Source organism: Aquila chrysaetos, chromosome 5, assembly GCF_900496995.4.
Source record: "Aquila chrysaetos chrysaetos chromosome 5, bAquChr1.4, whole genome shotgun sequence".
In the NCBI taxonomy this organism is placed as follows: domain Eukaryota; kingdom Metazoa; phylum Chordata; class Aves; order Accipitriformes; family Accipitridae; genus Aquila; species Aquila chrysaetos.
The window spans coordinates 800,656-817,786 of record NC_044008.1 but is presented as its reverse complement, the minus strand read 5'-3'; the positions used below and the strand labels follow the sequence as shown (position 1 = coordinate 817,786).

The 17,131-nt window shown below is 38.7% G+C and overlaps 1 protein-coding gene across 3 annotated transcripts in view; it reads left to right on the top strand.

Annotated features, from left to right (window-relative positions):
- The window catches only part of PPP6R2 (protein phosphatase 6 regulatory subunit 2), a 123,146-nt gene that overhangs the window by 73,680 nt on the left and 32,335 nt on the right, over nucleotides 1-17,131 (top strand). For all 3 annotated transcript variants that reach the window (XM_030013014.2, XM_030013017.2, XM_030013016.2), the window contains 11 exons: nucleotides 828-941; nucleotides 2,152-2,278; nucleotides 2,789-2,941; nucleotides 3,666-3,869; nucleotides 4,538-4,602; nucleotides 7,904-8,019; nucleotides 9,669-9,754; nucleotides 10,096-10,176; nucleotides 12,156-12,253; nucleotides 14,830-14,887; nucleotides 16,367-16,494. In XM_030013014.2, the coding sequence (XP_029868874.1) occupies nucleotides 828-941; nucleotides 2,152-2,278; nucleotides 2,789-2,941; nucleotides 3,666-3,869; nucleotides 4,538-4,602; nucleotides 7,904-8,019; nucleotides 9,669-9,754; nucleotides 10,096-10,176; nucleotides 12,156-12,253; nucleotides 14,830-14,887; nucleotides 16,367-16,494 (1,230 nt within the window). The remainder of the gene's footprint in view (nucleotides 1-827; nucleotides 942-2,151; nucleotides 2,279-2,788; nucleotides 2,942-3,665; nucleotides 3,870-4,537; nucleotides 4,603-7,903; nucleotides 8,020-9,668; nucleotides 9,755-10,095; nucleotides 10,177-12,155; nucleotides 12,254-14,829; nucleotides 14,888-16,366; nucleotides 16,495-17,131) is intronic.

The window sequence follows — 17,131 nt, the reverse complement described above, 5'->3', positions numbered from 1 at the left end:
GTAACAGTGCCAGCCTGAACCTCATATTCCTCATATCTATTATTCATTTGGCATGGTAAATAGTAGAGAAGAGTGGGCTGTTACTTTTATGCTAATTCTTCTTCAGCTTTAAGGCCATGTCAGAATAATCTTTAATGCTAGAAAGGACCAATATCATTATTCATTCTGACTCCAACAGTCTTCAACACTTCACTTGGTGATCCCTCCACCTGGCCCCAAATCTGTCAGTATTTGGAAGGCGTTTTATCTTGGTTTAAGGGCTCAAAGAGGTGGTGAATTGATTAAGATATTTCAAGGGGATAATAGCTCAGACTACTAAAAATGTGCATATTATTTACAGTTTGCATTTGTTGGTCTCCATTTCCAGGTCCTGGATCTTATTATGCCACTGGCAAATGATAAGCGTCAACTTCCACTGTTTGTTGTCTGCTGTGATTCTGATGGATAATTTTAGACCATCAGCTAATAGCTTCCTATTGTCTTTAATAAATTAAATTGACTGAGTTACCAATTGGGTTGTTTTCCAGTTTATAACTAAGAGGTATATCCTGTTGATAAAGGAGAACAACAATTTGGTTTGGAGTCTAGGTGTTTATAACTGGGTCTTGCTTTAGTGATGAGTAAGTGAGTTCAGAAACCTGGTGTAGAACCATTCTTGTCATATGAGACTTTAGAGAGGAAAGTCTTTATTCTTTCTCAAAAAAAAAAAAAAAAAAAAAATTGCAGCCCTTTTTTCCAGAAGACCCCGAAATGGGTATTTTGTGAATAAAGCAACTGCCAAATACTTCTAATTCTTACACTGTTAATGTGTGTATGTTGATCAACAGGCAGGAATGTGTAGAGCAACTCCTGAAGAATATGTTTGATGGAGAACAGACTGAAAATTGCATAGTGAATGGAACACAAGTTCTTCTAACATTGCTGGAAACAAGGCGCTCTGGGTAAGTTAGCACTTGCTTCCCTAGCAAGAACAATTTTAGGAACTCAGATCTAGTTTTACTCTGTCAAAAAAGGAAATTTTTTGGCCTAGTGTGAAGTGCTGTCTAGAAATGAGTACAAGAAAAACTGTTTGGTTTTTTTGATGCAGTCGCTGTACCTCATGGCAGTTGTACCAGTTGGCAACTGGGCCCTTCTGTGGGCTCTTGTAGTTCTCTTGCACGTGTATAGCGAGGTCTTGCAGCAGAATGTATGCAGAATGGGGGAGGAAATGATACATCGTGCATAATCTGTGTGATGATGTGTGCATATATATATATATGGCTGTATAGTTTTAGTTTTGTTTTTTAAAATTATATCCGCCTTTTTTTTTTTATGGAGACAGAGGAGAGAAAAGGCAAAAGAGAGTTCTGGGGAGGAAGGGAGACATTGAAAATCTCAATTTTTAAAAAAGGAGAAAATAAGGAAGAGTGAAGTTGATGATGGAAGATTAGGAGGAGGTACTGGAAAGTAGGACAGAAGATGGCACTGGACAAACAAGTTGCTAGTCAGAAAATCACGTGCAGGTTAAAACTGAAAAGTTGAGATACTAATTCTGCTGTGTCTTGTGTCCAGGATCTCTGAAGATTTATGAGTTGGAGGCTTAGGGGTTCCTATCTAGCTCATTCCTGCCTTGCTGGAATTACATTTCATTACTGAAATGAAAGCATTTCTTCTATTCCAATGTGAGACTGCTGTTGGAATGGGCTAGTAATAGTTGTTGTAATTTACTGCTTGCCAATAAAGAGGTATGATTATGAGCACAGCTACATGCCTGCGCAAGGTTTTCATCAGTTAATATATTTATGTACATCTTTTTGAACACCTGTGGAAGGTTTACAGTTTTTAACAAATGTTTATAGTTAACTGTTGCTGATGTAATTTACTTTTCAAATGTTTGGGAAGTCTTAAAAATCAGGAAGCACTTCAGTAATTCGTCTGTTAGCTCTGCAGACTTCCCACTCATCTCATTCACAGTTTTGTTATGTGAATATCATCTTGTAAATGATATATTAATATATAATGTAGTTATGTAAATGTATTTATTAGCTGAACATTATTATTTTTCATATTCATAGCTATTTTTCAAGAGAAAATGACCAATATGGACAGTGTGACTGGAGACCATTTAAAGATTTTGTCAAATCTTAACTGTTGTGCTTTTCTTCTTTACAGGGTGGAAGGACTGATGGACTCATACACTCAGGGATTTGAAAGGTCTTACACTGTCAATAGCAGCATCTTACATGGTATTGAACCAAGGCTAAAAGATTTCCACCAGCTGCTGCTCAGCCCTCCCAAGGTAGGGCATCTCAGCCTTTCTCAGGAGCAAATGGCTTCTGACCTGCATTTCAGGGTTTCCCTTTCCTTACACACAGGCTTCCTGGATATTTTCTGAAAGTGCCATGTGCTGGAACCAGCAAACATCTTTTGAAGACAAATGCACACTTAAAGTTTATAATTCAGGTGCTTAGGGACTAGGCAGTAGGAATTTTCAAAGCCATTGTATTCGAGTAAAACCAAGAAGTAGAGATACATTGGGACTGCTGGCTTGTGTAAAGATGGTTAACGGGTGAAGAGAAAGGAACTTTTAGTTAGTGGATATTTTTATTTTAATCTTCGATTTTTGGAAATAGAAGTCTCACAGGGGTTGCACGACACTGTCCTCTGTGTGGGAAGATGGTTTAGGTTTACCTGAAGAGAATATTTATGAAATGAACTATTTATGTTTAGTCAAATCATTGTGCATACACACTCGAGGAAAGGAAATGTTTGTCTTCGCTGAGGTACTCATTATCTCTTTCTCTGATAGAAAACAGCAATCCTAACTACAATTGGTGTCTTGGAGGAGCCACTGGGGAATGCTCGTCTTCATGGATCTCGTCTAATAGCTGCTCTGCTTCACACAAACACTCCCAGTATTAATCAGGAACTATGCAGACTCAGTACCATGAATTTATTACTTGTGAGTAATACAGTGTGACACTGTGTATGGGGAGAGGGGGCATAACTTTAAACTGGGAAGATTTTTGCTTTCCCTTTTCATCTGTTCAGTGCAAGGTAGTTTGTTTTATGTCTGCCAGTGTCTAATTATTTTTCTAATCTGCTGAAAGTAGGAACATCCATCCTTAGAATAGCTTTTGTAATACAAATACAGATGCTTAGTATTTTGAACTGAACCTCATGCTTCAAATTAATTGTTACAGGAGTTTAGTAGTGCGTATGCAAAATAGTCTGGTTATTGAGAAAGCTTGGGTATGTTGTGTGTATCAGCTCACATAATACTGAGGGGTGATCTTTTTGTCTAGCTGTGAACAGGGACGTGTTCTGAAAACTGCCGATATAACCTGGGCAGTCTTTCAGAAAATTATTTTTATACTTAGAAATTATTTAGTTAATATTTTTCTTATGATTCAGCCACAGAATAGATAACTTTTTTTTCAGTGTGTCTGTGCTGTGAGCCCTAGCTGTGTACGAGAGTATTTCCATGTGCTCAGTTTATAGGAAAGTATACATTACAGCAGAGCAAACAGAGCACATTCAACTATAAGTGGATACTGAGTCATATAAGTAAAATCGTTTTAGTGGAATTGCTGATTAAACAACTAGTCGGGCAGTGTTCTGATATCATTTGATTGTTAAAAATAGTAAGATACATCTAGAGTGATTTTTTTCTCATTTTTTTCCAGGACTTATTTTTTAAATACACATGGAATAACTTTTTGCATTTCCAAGTGGAATTGTCCATAGCAGCTATTCTCTCACACTCTGTGCAAGAGGGAAAAACTATTACTAATGACCTAGAAAGCAAAGAAGAGGTGCTGAATGGAAATGTGGCTACAGAGAACTTAGAGGCTCCAGAAAGCAATACCGAGAATATCATGGTTACTCATGTAAGTCTCGTTGTGTCACCTGAGAATTTTAGACGGATTGATTCAGTCTGCATATGCATTAACAAGAAAATGGTATGACTAACTGTTCAAGAGCATGGAGTTTATTTAAAAGTGTCTAGATATAACTTGGTTCTGTCAGTTCTGGATGGAAGTGTATTTGCTATTGTACATTTGTTTTTAGCATCCAATTACAAAATAAACATACCACCCATCTCATTTAATGGGCTTGTGAATCCATTATTATTTAATTTTTTTTTAGTAAAGATGCATATAAACTTTGGACAAAAAAAAAATAGTAACTACAACTAGTTAACTACGTTTTAGCTTCTGGATTGTGGCCCCAATGATGACAACTTATTGTTATGTTTGTAAAATGACAACAGTGTTCTTCATTACTGCTCATGTGAAGCCCAAAAGCAGGCTGAAGATGTTTATAGGTATTGCTGTTTTCCCTGGATCCTCTGAGAAAAAAATTGAGAAAGAAGAAACTTGAGCTCTTGGGAAAGATAAGTGCTGAACTTTAAGTTCTTGTTCAGTAGGAGTGAAAGAATGAACAAAAGTAACTATAGTTCAGTACAGACTTCCTAAGTCATGAGTCTTACTTTGGCAAACTTTTGAAATGTTCTTCCTATCTCTTCTTTTTTTTTTTTTTTTTTTCTCCCCTCTAGCTGTTCCAGAAATGCTGCCTAGTACAAAGGATATTGGATGCCTGGGAAGCCAATGACAAAATACAGTAAGGGATTTTGGGTTCACAAGGCCTTTCTTCTAGGGCTGCAGATTAGAATATTGCCTTGAAATATTCTTTCAATTATTTGGATAATTTACAACTTAATGGTGTCTAAAATGAATTGGATTTTGGTTGTGATTTGCAATTAGGATTATTTGCATGTTAAACAACAAATTCACCAAATAGGCATATAATTTGAAAGCATGATTATTTTTTTTAATGTTTATAACATCTCAACCCAAACACACAATATGCTTCTTTCTTGCTTTCTCAGGAAATTATATAGCATATTAACTTTTTTTTTTTTTTTTTTTTTTCCTTCTTAAATGCACAATTATATTCTTCTTAGAGGTGAGCAGCTGTGTGGAAAACTGAGGTGGGCAAGCATTTTTGCCCCAGATTTGCCCCACATTTAATATTCTAACTTTATAAAACAGTTGGATTTCATGCTGATTGCAATGATTATAAGAATGAAATAATTAAAAAAACCCTAAAACATATTAAAGTGAAAATATTATCTAGGCCTCTGTTTCTTTGTCTATCTAAATGTTTTGGTCCTCCCTTGCTATTTTGAGGTCTTTATGACTTCAAAGTGCTTTGTATTCCCAAAGTAATTATTTTAGGCTTGCTGTCAGGCCATAATTGGTGGGTTGGGTTTTGGTTTGCCTTTTTTTTGTTTGGTTTGGGTTTGTTGAGGGGTTTTTGTTTGGGTTTTTTTTTTTCTCTCTGGCAACCCCTTGGGCTGTTGATAACAAATTTTGCTGATAGTTTCATTGCACAACTATCATTGTGCACAGTTTTGTAGGTAACAGAAATATCTGTGGTTGCTGCTTAAGAGTTTTCCTAATTAAATTAGATAGGAACTAGAGCTCATACATATTTCATGCCAAACAGTTCCAGTCACCACACTGGAAAGAATTTTAATGGCAAGAAAAAAATACTGAGTTAACAAGAGGTATCTCAGATGGTGTGCTTTAAGAAGTTTGAGTTTATATGAAGATTATTGCATGCACTCAGTGAGGAGATGGAGTCAAGCACTGGGAGCCCCAGGGGTAGAGATTCCAAATTGAGAGCTTGGGAATTATTTCTTAAAAATCATCAGCAAGAATGGTGGTAATATATTTTCCTCTTGGATCATGGAATTTCTCTTTGGGTTCTCTTAGTTTTAGTTATTCCATATGTTCTTGAAGGACTTTATAACTACTAGAATTTAACTTCTAGGTAACCCACATAATTCTTTTACTGCAGTCCATTTGATCTGCCTAGGTGATTAGAATTTAAAATAAAGTAAGTCTGGTCATCAGTGTGAGTTTATAGGAAACATCCGTTTACTGTTGCCTTGCTATTCATGTAAATGTAGTAATCACCAGTTGTGGCATGGTTGATAAAAAGTATTTGGAAGTGTTGAAATAAAAGTTAATCTTGCATGTTTGCTGGCTGCATTCCAGCAGCGTGTTAAGGACTGCTCAGCTCAGAAAAAATGTTGTATAGGTCCTCCCAGAGTATACAACCAAAGAAGACGGATATAACATTGCTGTATGCTGCTTTTATCACTGTGCACTTTAAATTTTTGAGAAAGCTGAGCTTTGCAAGTGTGCTGGAAAACATGCGTTTCTGTAGAGAGCAATAGGACAGTGCTGTGTGCCTTCGCCCCAGCTATGCACGGGTTTTTCTCCTCTCGTGCAGCTCTTTGCAGGTCTCTGATGAAGTGCTGCTGTAGCCTGCCTCTGGGTGTGCCTGCGTGGTCTTGGGGGTACGTGGGGACCCCGTGTTCCCGGCTGCCCTGGTGCAGGCGGGCTCCGACCCGAGGACAGTGGTGCCGGGGGGTGGCTCTGGGCTCATGGCAGGACTGGTGCAGCCAAGGCGCTCAGCGGTGCCGTGGATCTGGGCTGGGGCTGTTTGCTCTCTTGTTGGTTTGAGGTGTGAAAGAAATTGCCATGAGCCTGTGTGCAAAAGGCTATAGCTTAGCATTCGGAACTCATTTCCAGGTGTTTGTTTTATTTGAATAGTTCTAAATGCTGAATTTGGGGTTAGAGTGCTGTCCTTATTATAGGACATACGTACAGATATAGTTTGTATTGCCTTTGTACTCTGTTTTTTGCTACAGGAACATGTGGAGGGGCAAGACGTAGGGTTTTTTTCCAAACCGTCTAGTCTCCTCACCTGCATATGTTCAGCTCCAGCATTAGGGGAAAGCCTGGGATAATTTCAGTATAACCTTATCCTTTTTAGAGATTCAGGAGGTGCTGATCACACTTTTCAATGCGTGTGGAGGTCATAAAGAAAAAAAAAAAAACAACTTGAAATGTAGCTGTAACTGCATGTGATCAGACGAGCTGATAACTGTCCGATAGCTTTGCTGTATTTGACCTGTCAGCTTAGACTGCTGCACACAAATCCCCCCAGCAAGGGCAGAGAAGAATTTATGTGAGCACAGCATACCAGCTCAAAATTAACTCTGATATATTTAGTGTCTTCTTCTCTCCCAAGGAAAAATAAGTGTCTTTATTGTTATGCGTTGGCTCTGTTAGCATCTAGGAAAGAAACCCTTGTTTTACAGCTGGAGACTTAGTAACGTGAGGTGGAAGCTTCTTGTCATCCTGTTTGTAAGGGGTTTATTTTTGTTTAGTTTGATTCTGACCTACCAATTTTATTTATGGTGGCTTGAGTCAACCTTCCAAAGATTGCTTCTTCGCTATCCAGTGAAGGAGAACTGATGAAGATTCAAAGTAACTTAGAGACTACTTGGACTTAGTGTTGGCTTCTTATATTTTTTTGAAAGGGGGAAATCTAATGGTTGTAGGTTAGTGTCTTTTGTTCTCTTGAATTCATCTGCTTAATACTTCAATCGCAAGTAAAACTCTAAAGATTTTTTCAGTAGTAGTGATGTAAATTCTTATTGCTGTGAGTTTTCTTTAGTGGAAATTATAATCAGATTATTTATTTCTGCAGTAGTCTTTCAAAGTACCTGAGTAGCTTCCTCTTTGTAACTGGCTTAAATTTTATCTAGTGTATTCTGAACTGGATGAGTGATCAGTTTCCTTCTCAATACATGAAAAAATGCAGAAAGGTTCATTTGTTCTGCGTAAACTCATCCTGTGTCCTGCCTGCATGAGCAGAGGGCATTCCTGCTTGATTCTCTGCTGCATCTTCTATACTAACCCTGCTTGGAGTAATGTGTACATATGTCAGACTGTTGCAACAGTGGGGAAGTCTTAGCATGTCTAGATTATGAAAGCGGTTATGACTGTGACCCTGGGATTCCTGGTGCCTGGTTATGTTGCTACTGGCTGTTTTCTCTTTTCAGGGCAGAAGGTGGAATGAGGCGAGGCAATATGGGCCACCTCACCCGGATAGCCAATGCTGTAGTACAGAATATGGAGAAGGGCCCCATGCAGACTCAAATTAGTGAGTTCATTAAAGGTACATGCTCCTTTCTCCATTCCTTTTTTGTTTGGTTGTTTTGTTTTTTTTTTTTTCTTGATTAAATAACCCTTGCAGACCTTTTGGAAGGACTTCTATTGCATGTATTTCATGGGGGTCCCTTTTATAATGAAAATAATTTTGAGTTAAATATCACAATTTCCCATAACTTAAAAAAATGTCTGGCCCAAATTTGGTTGCTCTTTGTTTTCATACAACTACACCGAAATTGTTGAAGCTTTGGTTTTGCAACCAGAGACTGAAGGTGACCTTTTTGTGCTAAAGAATGCTTCTTTTCTTCTGGATTTATGTGTGTGTTTATAGTGCTTGCTTACAGCATTCTAGGGTGGTGCTTATAAGTGGTGTTTCTATACTCCCTTATTCTTATACCTGTCTGAGAGGAAGAGAGACACAGGAGTAAATGATCACAGAGGCCCTACATCTCTGCTTTGTCGGAGATACTCACATTGCCAGGTGTTGTCCATCGTAACTTCATTGGACTTTATTTTGAGAACTAGTTCTATCTGACATTTTTGTGTGAGAGGAAATAAGATTTTGCTTCTGCATCTGTTACGGGAAACAATGAGCACAAATATGATTTGAGTTTCCATTTTTGGCTTCTAACAAACATACCAAATGGTAATATAGTAACTTGGTGTGTTGTCATATCTACATGAAAATTGGGAAGTTATAAATACTTTAGTAAAGTCTGAAAGTTTCACAAGTCCTGTTTATTTCTCTCCATTGTTTTACTGTACTGGGTCTGGCTGGGATGAAGGTAACTTTATTCATAGCAGCTGTGCAGTGCTGTGTTTTGGATTTGTGACTAAAACGGTGTGGATAACACACCACTATTTTAGCTATTCCTGAGCAGTGCTTGCGCAGCACCAAGGCTCTTTCTTTACCCACTCTGTCCCCACCCTGGGGGACAGATGGGGGTGGACAAGAGGCTGGGGGGGGACACAGCCAGACAGCTGACTTGGACTGACTAAAGGGCTATTCCATGCCATGTCCTCAGCAGTAGGAATTGGGGGGACGGTCTTTCAAAGGTAGCTCCTGCTCAGAGGCTGGCTGGTAGGAGGCGGTGAGAGAGTGCCTTTGATCACTTGGTTTGGGTTTTATTTTTTTCCTTCTTTTCTCCACTTATTAAACTTTCTTTATCTCCACCCATGAGTTTTTCTCACTTACGGTCTTCCAGTTCTTTCCTCCATCCTGCTGTGGGGTGGAGTGAGCGAGCAGCTGGGTGGGTGCTTAGTTGCTGGCTGGGGTCAACCCACCACAATCGCCATGAAAGAAAAGGAAGAAAAGAGTAGAACTTGAGTCACTTGTATGCTTGTTTTCAGAAAGTTGTAGTAAAAGTTTTGTATCTTTAGCCCACTGTAATTCCACAAGTGTGTCAAGATTGTTAAGACTAGTTGGTTGGCCTAATGAAAGATGTTCCTTTCTCTGCAGAATTTACCATTTTTAGAAAATCATGAGTAAAATGTAATTCACTTTGCAGAGTACTTACATAATGCATGCATTACTTAGCTCATGTGCAGTTGTATGTGTCTGCTCAAAAACTTCCAGGTAACCAGTGGGGCTAAATGACTGGCTTTGATCCCTTCTCATTGAGTTGTGGTAATCTTTATGGTGACCTTTTATTACAGAGCTACCTGAAGATTGCAGAGGGAGATGGGAGAGTTTTGTAGAAGAGACACTGACGGAAACAAACAGGAGGAATACAGTGGATTTGGTGAGAACAGTGATATTGTTCATATTTCAGATAGGCCTGCTATCTTCTGGACTTTCTGTAACTAAAAAAAAGGTCTATTTCTGGTTTTTTTTTCTTCTTTTGCTTGTTTTTATGACGTAGGCTTACAAAGGCAGAGTGTTTGTAGAAAACATATCCCATAATAGTTCTTCAAGCAGCAGCAGCTCTGATACATGGTGGTAAACTATAGTCCACGTTTCTGTGTTATTCATTGGGACAGTTCCTGTCTTCTGGGGAGTTTGGTCTTTGATTGTATTTGCGGAATGAAAGTATTTGAGCTTTCTTAGCTTTCACTTGTGCTTATTTTTTTGTACTTTTTTCAGGTGAGCACTCACCATCTGCACTCTTCCAGTGAGGATGAAGACATCGAGAGTGCTTTTCCCAATGAACTTTCTCTCCAGCAGGTGAGTTGACACATGCTCTTCACTATTCCTGGGAGGCTTGCTTCTCTGATTCACCCTTAATCTGTCCTAGTATAGAGCAGCTTCCTAAATTTTATTCTTTGTCAGTGTGTTCAGCTCTTTTGTGTTTTTCCAATATAGTTAGTTACGTGGCAGACTTCAGTCTAGACTCCAGTTGGAAATAAATTTGGCTCAGACTGCATGCAAGTCCCAGATACATGATGTGTCTCACATTTCTGTGAGGCTCTGCATATTTCTTGCTCTTTTCCTGGTTCTTTCCACACTAGGGGGCTGGGTCGTCCTGAGGTTGTAGACCAGTTGCAGGGAGTTGCTGTAGTTCCCAGCCAACGAGGTAGTGTGCATCACCTACTTGCAGTAGAATTGGAGCTGACAGTGGGGTTCTGCTTCCTCTTGGGCTATGCAGTCTAATATTAAAAACTGAAAGAGCTATACTAAAATGTTAGCAGTAAAGAACAGTAAGCAGGAGCAGTAAGAGCGGTAAAAGCCCTTGACCTAGGAAGAAACAGAGGTAATTAAGGGTTCATCTGCATTTAGCAAAGATCGCAGGATCCTCAAAATCTGAGGTACTCTGGTTAAAGCTCCATCAAATATATGGAAGCTGCTTTTCAGGATGAAATATTTAGACAAGTTCTTCCAACCTTTTTTGATGCTAAGAACATAAAGAACATTAGCAGAACATACAAGTTTCAACCTTTTTGGTAGGAAGCTACCTATGGGGAGTAAAAAAACAATCTCAATCTGAAATCTAGTTAAGGGTAAAAATGAGCTGAAAATAGTTTATAGTTATTCTTTTGTCCAAATACTCTAACTGCCTACTCTGATGTTACAAATACCTTTTTTTTCCTCAGCTGATACTTAGAAAGCGCATTAAAAAAGGGAAAATGCACTGTCTTTGTAAAAAAAAAAAAAAAAAAAAAAATTGTTTTGTCTTTTACTGTGACAAGTATCAATAGAAATAGTGACAGGACTACTGCAGAACTCCTCAGACAGGAACATGGGTACTTCATATCACCTGCAGTGGAGTCACGACAAAATGCAGCTGCAAAGATGCATATTTGAATTACTTAGCTGTAGCTGGAGTGGGCTACCTTCCAGTATTCAGAATTATCCTCCAAATAGGAGAAGTGATCTGAAAAAATAATAACGCAGTGCATAAGAGGAAGTGTGAGAGTCTGTTTGGAGGCAGAAGCAATCCTTTTCATAAATAGAGAACGAGGCGTGGATGACAAGGCAAGAATGTGACCAAAAGCATATCTGGGCAATTATCCTGAGGTGCAAGCAAAAAAAGAGAAGACCCAAGCTGCTGCAGGAAACCAAACATGTGATAGGTGGGAGTGTTGCCTCAAAGACATATGGAATAATTTTCCCATTCTCCTTGGTGAACGTCCAGTTGGAGGCAGTGAACTTCAAAAGTGATTTTTATTAGCAAAAGGTAAGGTAGAGGATAACAATGAGAATGATCGGAGGTGTAGAACATGACACATGAAGAAAAGTTGAAAGAATTTGGTCCACTTGGTCAAGAGAAGACAAGATTATACAGAGACATATGCCTCATCCAACAAGGAAGAGGGGTTTAGAGGAAGTGAAAAGTACCTTCCTGATGTCAGTGGTGGGTTTATATTGCAGTAAGGTAAATTTCATATTGCATCAGGGGAAAACAAACAAATGAAAAAAACCCAATACAACATTTTAATAGAATAGTGAAGCCAACAAATGGTTTACTGGGAAAATTTCATAACTCTCTTTGGAAGAAGTTAAGAGCAGATGAGAGAAGCATCTGTCCAGGACTTGCAGAAGTCTGACTGATCCCGCTTTGAGAAAGTGGGTTGGAGTAGATGATTTCTCAAAATTCATCAGTTTTCTATGATATTAATGCTTTCCTAGAATATGTGTTTTCAGCCAGCTTAACTGAATATCTTTGGACACCTTAATGATAGCTCTTTTTGGGTTCCGTTGCTCAGGCCTTCTCTGAGTACCAGATCCAGCAGATGACAGCTAACTTTGTGGATCAGTTTGGCTTTAACGATGAGGAGTTTGCAGACCAGGATGATAATATCAAGTAAGTTTATAAAACTTCAAGAGGCTTATATGTAGCATTTAAGCCTCTTTGCATCTAATCTTTCTTCTTTTGGTTCAGGTTTTAAAATGAACCTCACTGTGTACCTCCTCTGGCTTGAAACAAACAGAAGACTGATCAATGGCTTGGAAAACAGCTGACCTTTTTTTCTTTTTATAGGAGTCCATCCTGATCTCCAAAGACAGTTTTAGAACCAAGGAAAAGTGTTTCTTCATTTTGAAGAGAAATATTTTTAATAAAACACACAATTATTATCCAGCCATGTTCTAGAATAAATTTAATTGCACAGAAGGCAAAGCATTAGAGCTTACTCTAGGCAATTATACAGATATTCTCCAGTGGCATTAAGTCCTTATTGAAATCAGGAGTAGAAAGAATAGTGTTCTGAAGCCCATGGAAAAATTTAGCCATTTTCTCTCTTCTGAAAAAGGAAATATAGATAAGGCAGGAGCAAATAACAGTTCAAAGAAGGCAGATATAGGTGGATTTAATGTTACGCAACTTGCTGAATTCAGTGTTCGGAATTTGTGCTGCCTTTATAGAACTACTGTAATCTAATTAAAACTGCAGCTCATCTTCTCACCTTAAAAACTGTACCTAACAAAATTACTGGGTCTGTAATTATCTCGCTTGTCCATAATGGTTCAGAAATTGTAACTGTTTAGTATACAGTTATTGACAGAAAAGTGCTCCAGGAGGATACCCAGTGTGTTTCCTGCTCAACGGTTTTGCCCATTCACTTTCATCTCATGGCAATGTTCATCTCAGTCAAAGGAATTATTTGTCATCCAAGGTGACAGGGAGCGTATGTGGCAGTACCTGCTGTACATACCATCCTAGGGCCGATACTTATGGGCCAGCAAATGTTGGGTCTGCTCTGCAAAGAACTGCGGGTTCCTGATATCTTGGAATCCTGACAGAAACTGGAAACTTTTAGCCCAGAAAGCTCTGGGCATGCCACTTTGCTCCAACTCTTCAGCTGCTCCAGATCTGATTTGTTGAGGATTCTTTTGCTGGCTCTGCTCAGATCATATTTTTAGCAACTACTGGGCTCCGTGAAACACCTCAAATAAAATGACAATGTGGAAATAGTTTGGCTGCTTCAGAGTTGCTTTCAAGGATGAATCAAAGTAGAGAGTCATAAGATCCCTAGGGTCATAGGAGCTCCATTAAGGTGTTTGCCAAATAGTTGGGAGCTGTATTCTAACATGGAGAAAGATTTTGGAGTCCAAGCTTTTCCTGTCTTTTTTCTTTATGAGCATTGTAGATGTCCAGAACTTTAATAAGGCCAAAAAGTTCCAGACTAGAACGAGAGTTTAATGGAACATGGATTACTTAGTTCTACACATTTTTAAAAAAATAAAATACACTTTTAACTTCTTATCAAATAGCAGCAAATATTGAACTTGTGTGTGTGTAAGTGGAGGGGAAGACTTAACTTATGTGAGGAGCTGCTGAAGGTAGTAATGTCCATTTTAAAATGAACATGAAACTGAACAAAATCTGTAACTGGGATGTGCTAGCCTTCTCTGTATTCGTGATTACAAAAGGAGGAATATACTACAGAACTGTTCTGGCATTGAACGTTCTGAGTAGTGCTCCCTGTCATCTGTTTTCCAGCTGTTGAAAACTGTTGCAGATAGGAATTTGAATATTTTAAGAAATATTATTCATGTTTCAATGTCCTGGTGATTTGCATGACAGTATTTTTTTGCTAACTGAACAGTCTTGTTTAAAAGAAAGTAACACTGTCCAAACTCAGAGGTACGTAGATATGGTGAAAAAATACTGCATTGACCCAAACTGTGCTAGTAGGTTGGAGTTTTTTGGCCTGTAGCACCCTCTGCTGTTCTTACAGTAGACTCTCTTGGGTGCAAATCAGAAATTGGGATATTTAATGATTTTTGCAGCATTCATGTCTTAGTAATGCGTTGGGGTTGTTGAGCCATTGGTACACTAAGATTCCCTGAAGCTACTGTAATCATGTTAAAACAGGCAGGTGCGATCCCATCTGGATATTTCTGGGTATATGCCCACCGTGCAGGATTCGGTCTCTCTGGGTCTTGTCTCATGCGGAGGAACCTGATGGAATTCTTGGGTGAACATAGGACTGGAATCCCAGAGCAGCTGGGTGCAGCTCCTTCTCTTTTTAATTAATTACGAGTTTGGGTTTTTTCTATAAGATTTGGTTCAGCTGGAAAGACCCGGTAAAAAAAGTTAAGATAGCCTTTGTGCTGCATAGGTACCGTGCGACTTGCAAAGTAACAGCCAGACATTGCTGTGGTTGCCATGAAGCCTCAAAATACCATATTGTCAAGATAATGACAAAGGTTGTTCATTCAGTTATTGAATCAGGCCTAAGCATGAAAATCTGAAATAATCTTTCACCTCAAAGAGAGGAGACCATTGCACGTAAGACAGAAGTGAATATTCAGGGAACAAATGCAGAAGGCATTGAGTGCCTCTGTGGTTAGCTATCCTCTGGTCTTTTGTTGGGGGTGCAAAAGTGCTTTGTTGTTCCATGCCATCACTGAAGTTTCTTTCCCTTCTTTTTGCAGTGCTCCCTTTGACAGGATTGCAGAGATAAACTTCAATATAGATGCAGATGATGACAGTGTAAGTGGGCATTTTGGGATATTTATTTAATAGGACAGATTCTGGCAAGGTTATGCTTGAATCAGCTGTTGTCATTTTGAAAGAAAGATTTGGTATGTTATTTTGGTCAATGAAAAGGTGTCCTTGTAGCTGAGTCCAGCTAAGGAACTCAGGGCATTACATGTGCCCTCAGAGAATCTCCCTAGAGTTCATAGCTTTGGTGAGGATCTTCAGAAATAGTACTCTACATTGAAGGACTCTCTCTCTCTCTCTCTCTCTCTCTCTCTCTCTCTCTCTCTCTGCAGTGTCAATCTATTGTCCTTATTTTTACTTTGATAATCTTTCCATGCACAGACTAGGAAAAATTGCAAATAGAGAGGACTTACGGGTCTAAATATTGCCATGCTGTTTCTTGCCTTTTCTGTTTTATTGACCTAAATCAGTACTCATTGAAAAAGCTGGACAGTGGCTGAAAGAGGTGATTCCAGGCTCATCTCCTGATGGAAGCTTGTTTTTGTCAATACTAAGACTTAGGTTTCCTCAGTCTTAAAATACTTTCTTTTTCACTTGAACAGTAGTACAAAGAGTTTTTCTTCTCTCTTTTGGCTGCTCTAGACAGTGCTGTATAGATACAGAAAATTTGTTTTCTTTTTGAATCTACCAGCTAAGTCTGCAGCCACCAATAGCTATTTATGCGCTTATCTTAACTTGTTTTTTTTCTGAGTAGGCAGTTTTTGTGTGTGATGGAATTCTAATGCAGCCATTGGTTTGGACTGTGCACCATCTGGAAGTCACCATTAAGTCTTTTGATTGAGAGATCCCGGAACACTCGAATAGGCAGACCATTTGTATATTTATGCGGATACCTCACTTTACTGGTGTCTGAAAACTGTCATTTCCAGAATGGAAGGTTGTATGTTTTGAAGCAGGGGGTGTGTGCACGTGAGTTAAGTGTTGTCATATTTGCTTAGAAGCTCCTTGCAGTTCTGTCAAGGAGAATGCAGTCATTGAAAGAAGTTGCACTGTGGATTGTTAGTCCAAGCGGGACAGTTTGCATACATGGCATCGCTTTATTCTCTAAGTTCCAAGCCAGTCAGTTTGCAAATGTATTCTTAAGGTCATTTGTTCCAGCCCTTTTCTACAGTGACTTTATATCCCTGCCACTGTGAGGGATGCATAGAGATTCACATAACAGAATAGCTATGAGGCAGCGTGCAGGAGTTGCTGCTGTTTTGGAAGGAGTGTAGGCTGAGAAACTGTTGTGTGTGTTTCTTAATCTATCATGGGCTTGCTGCTTCTGAGCACACTGTGCTATTATTACTCTTCCACAGCTGAACATTGCTTGTTGCATAGCTTGGGATGTAAAATGAAATAAATGCCAACACCTTTATGGTATTAGTTGTTTACAAATGCTGTTCTATGAACTTCCTCATCACTGAAGCTCTTGTGTCTGTCTCCAAAGAATGAATGGAATTTGATTTCTTCTTAATATTATTTTAGCCCAATGCTTCCCTCTTTGAAGCCTGCTGCAATGAGCGGATCCAACAATTTGATGATAATGAGGAAGAAGAAGATATCTGGGAAGAGAAGGAGATAACCTATGCAACCCAAGTTAAATCAAGAACACGGTAAGGTGAAAACAAAAGATAGATTTTTTTTTTTTTTAATTATTTATTTATTTTCCCCTAAATGCTGTGAAACTGTACATTTCAGTTAAGTGCATGTTTAATTGTTACTTATGTGCTGTGAGGCCTTTTTCTAACGGAAACCAGAGTGCTTTCCATGTCACACTTCCGCAAAAAGAGGTGATGGTTTGTCTTGAATGTGAAACAAAGATCCAATTTGAGGGAATGCAATAATGATGGAAACACCTAATTACCGAGTCTATTGTCAAAGAAATTAAAAAACAACCCCACCCTTAGTTCGAAATACTTAGAACTTACTCCTTTCCTTATATTTGAAGAGGAGGAGGCTGAGAGAATAGTAAGACTGAGGGAAGTAGACAGAATATTCTTTTTCAAAATGTTGAAAGAGGAAAAGTAATGTTTTACGTGAGAGTGAGTGACCTCCCGTGGTGCATCTCTGGCATTGCAAATCATTTACAATCTTTCATCCCTTTGATATAGTCAGTTATTAAATGAAGTTACTTCTATAATTCTAAGTCTGAAAATATGATCAAATGAGACAGGAAAAATGGCCAAGACCTTAGTGTTTATTTGCATAGCATCAATAAACGGATTGTCTTGTTCATACACAGAGTTGATA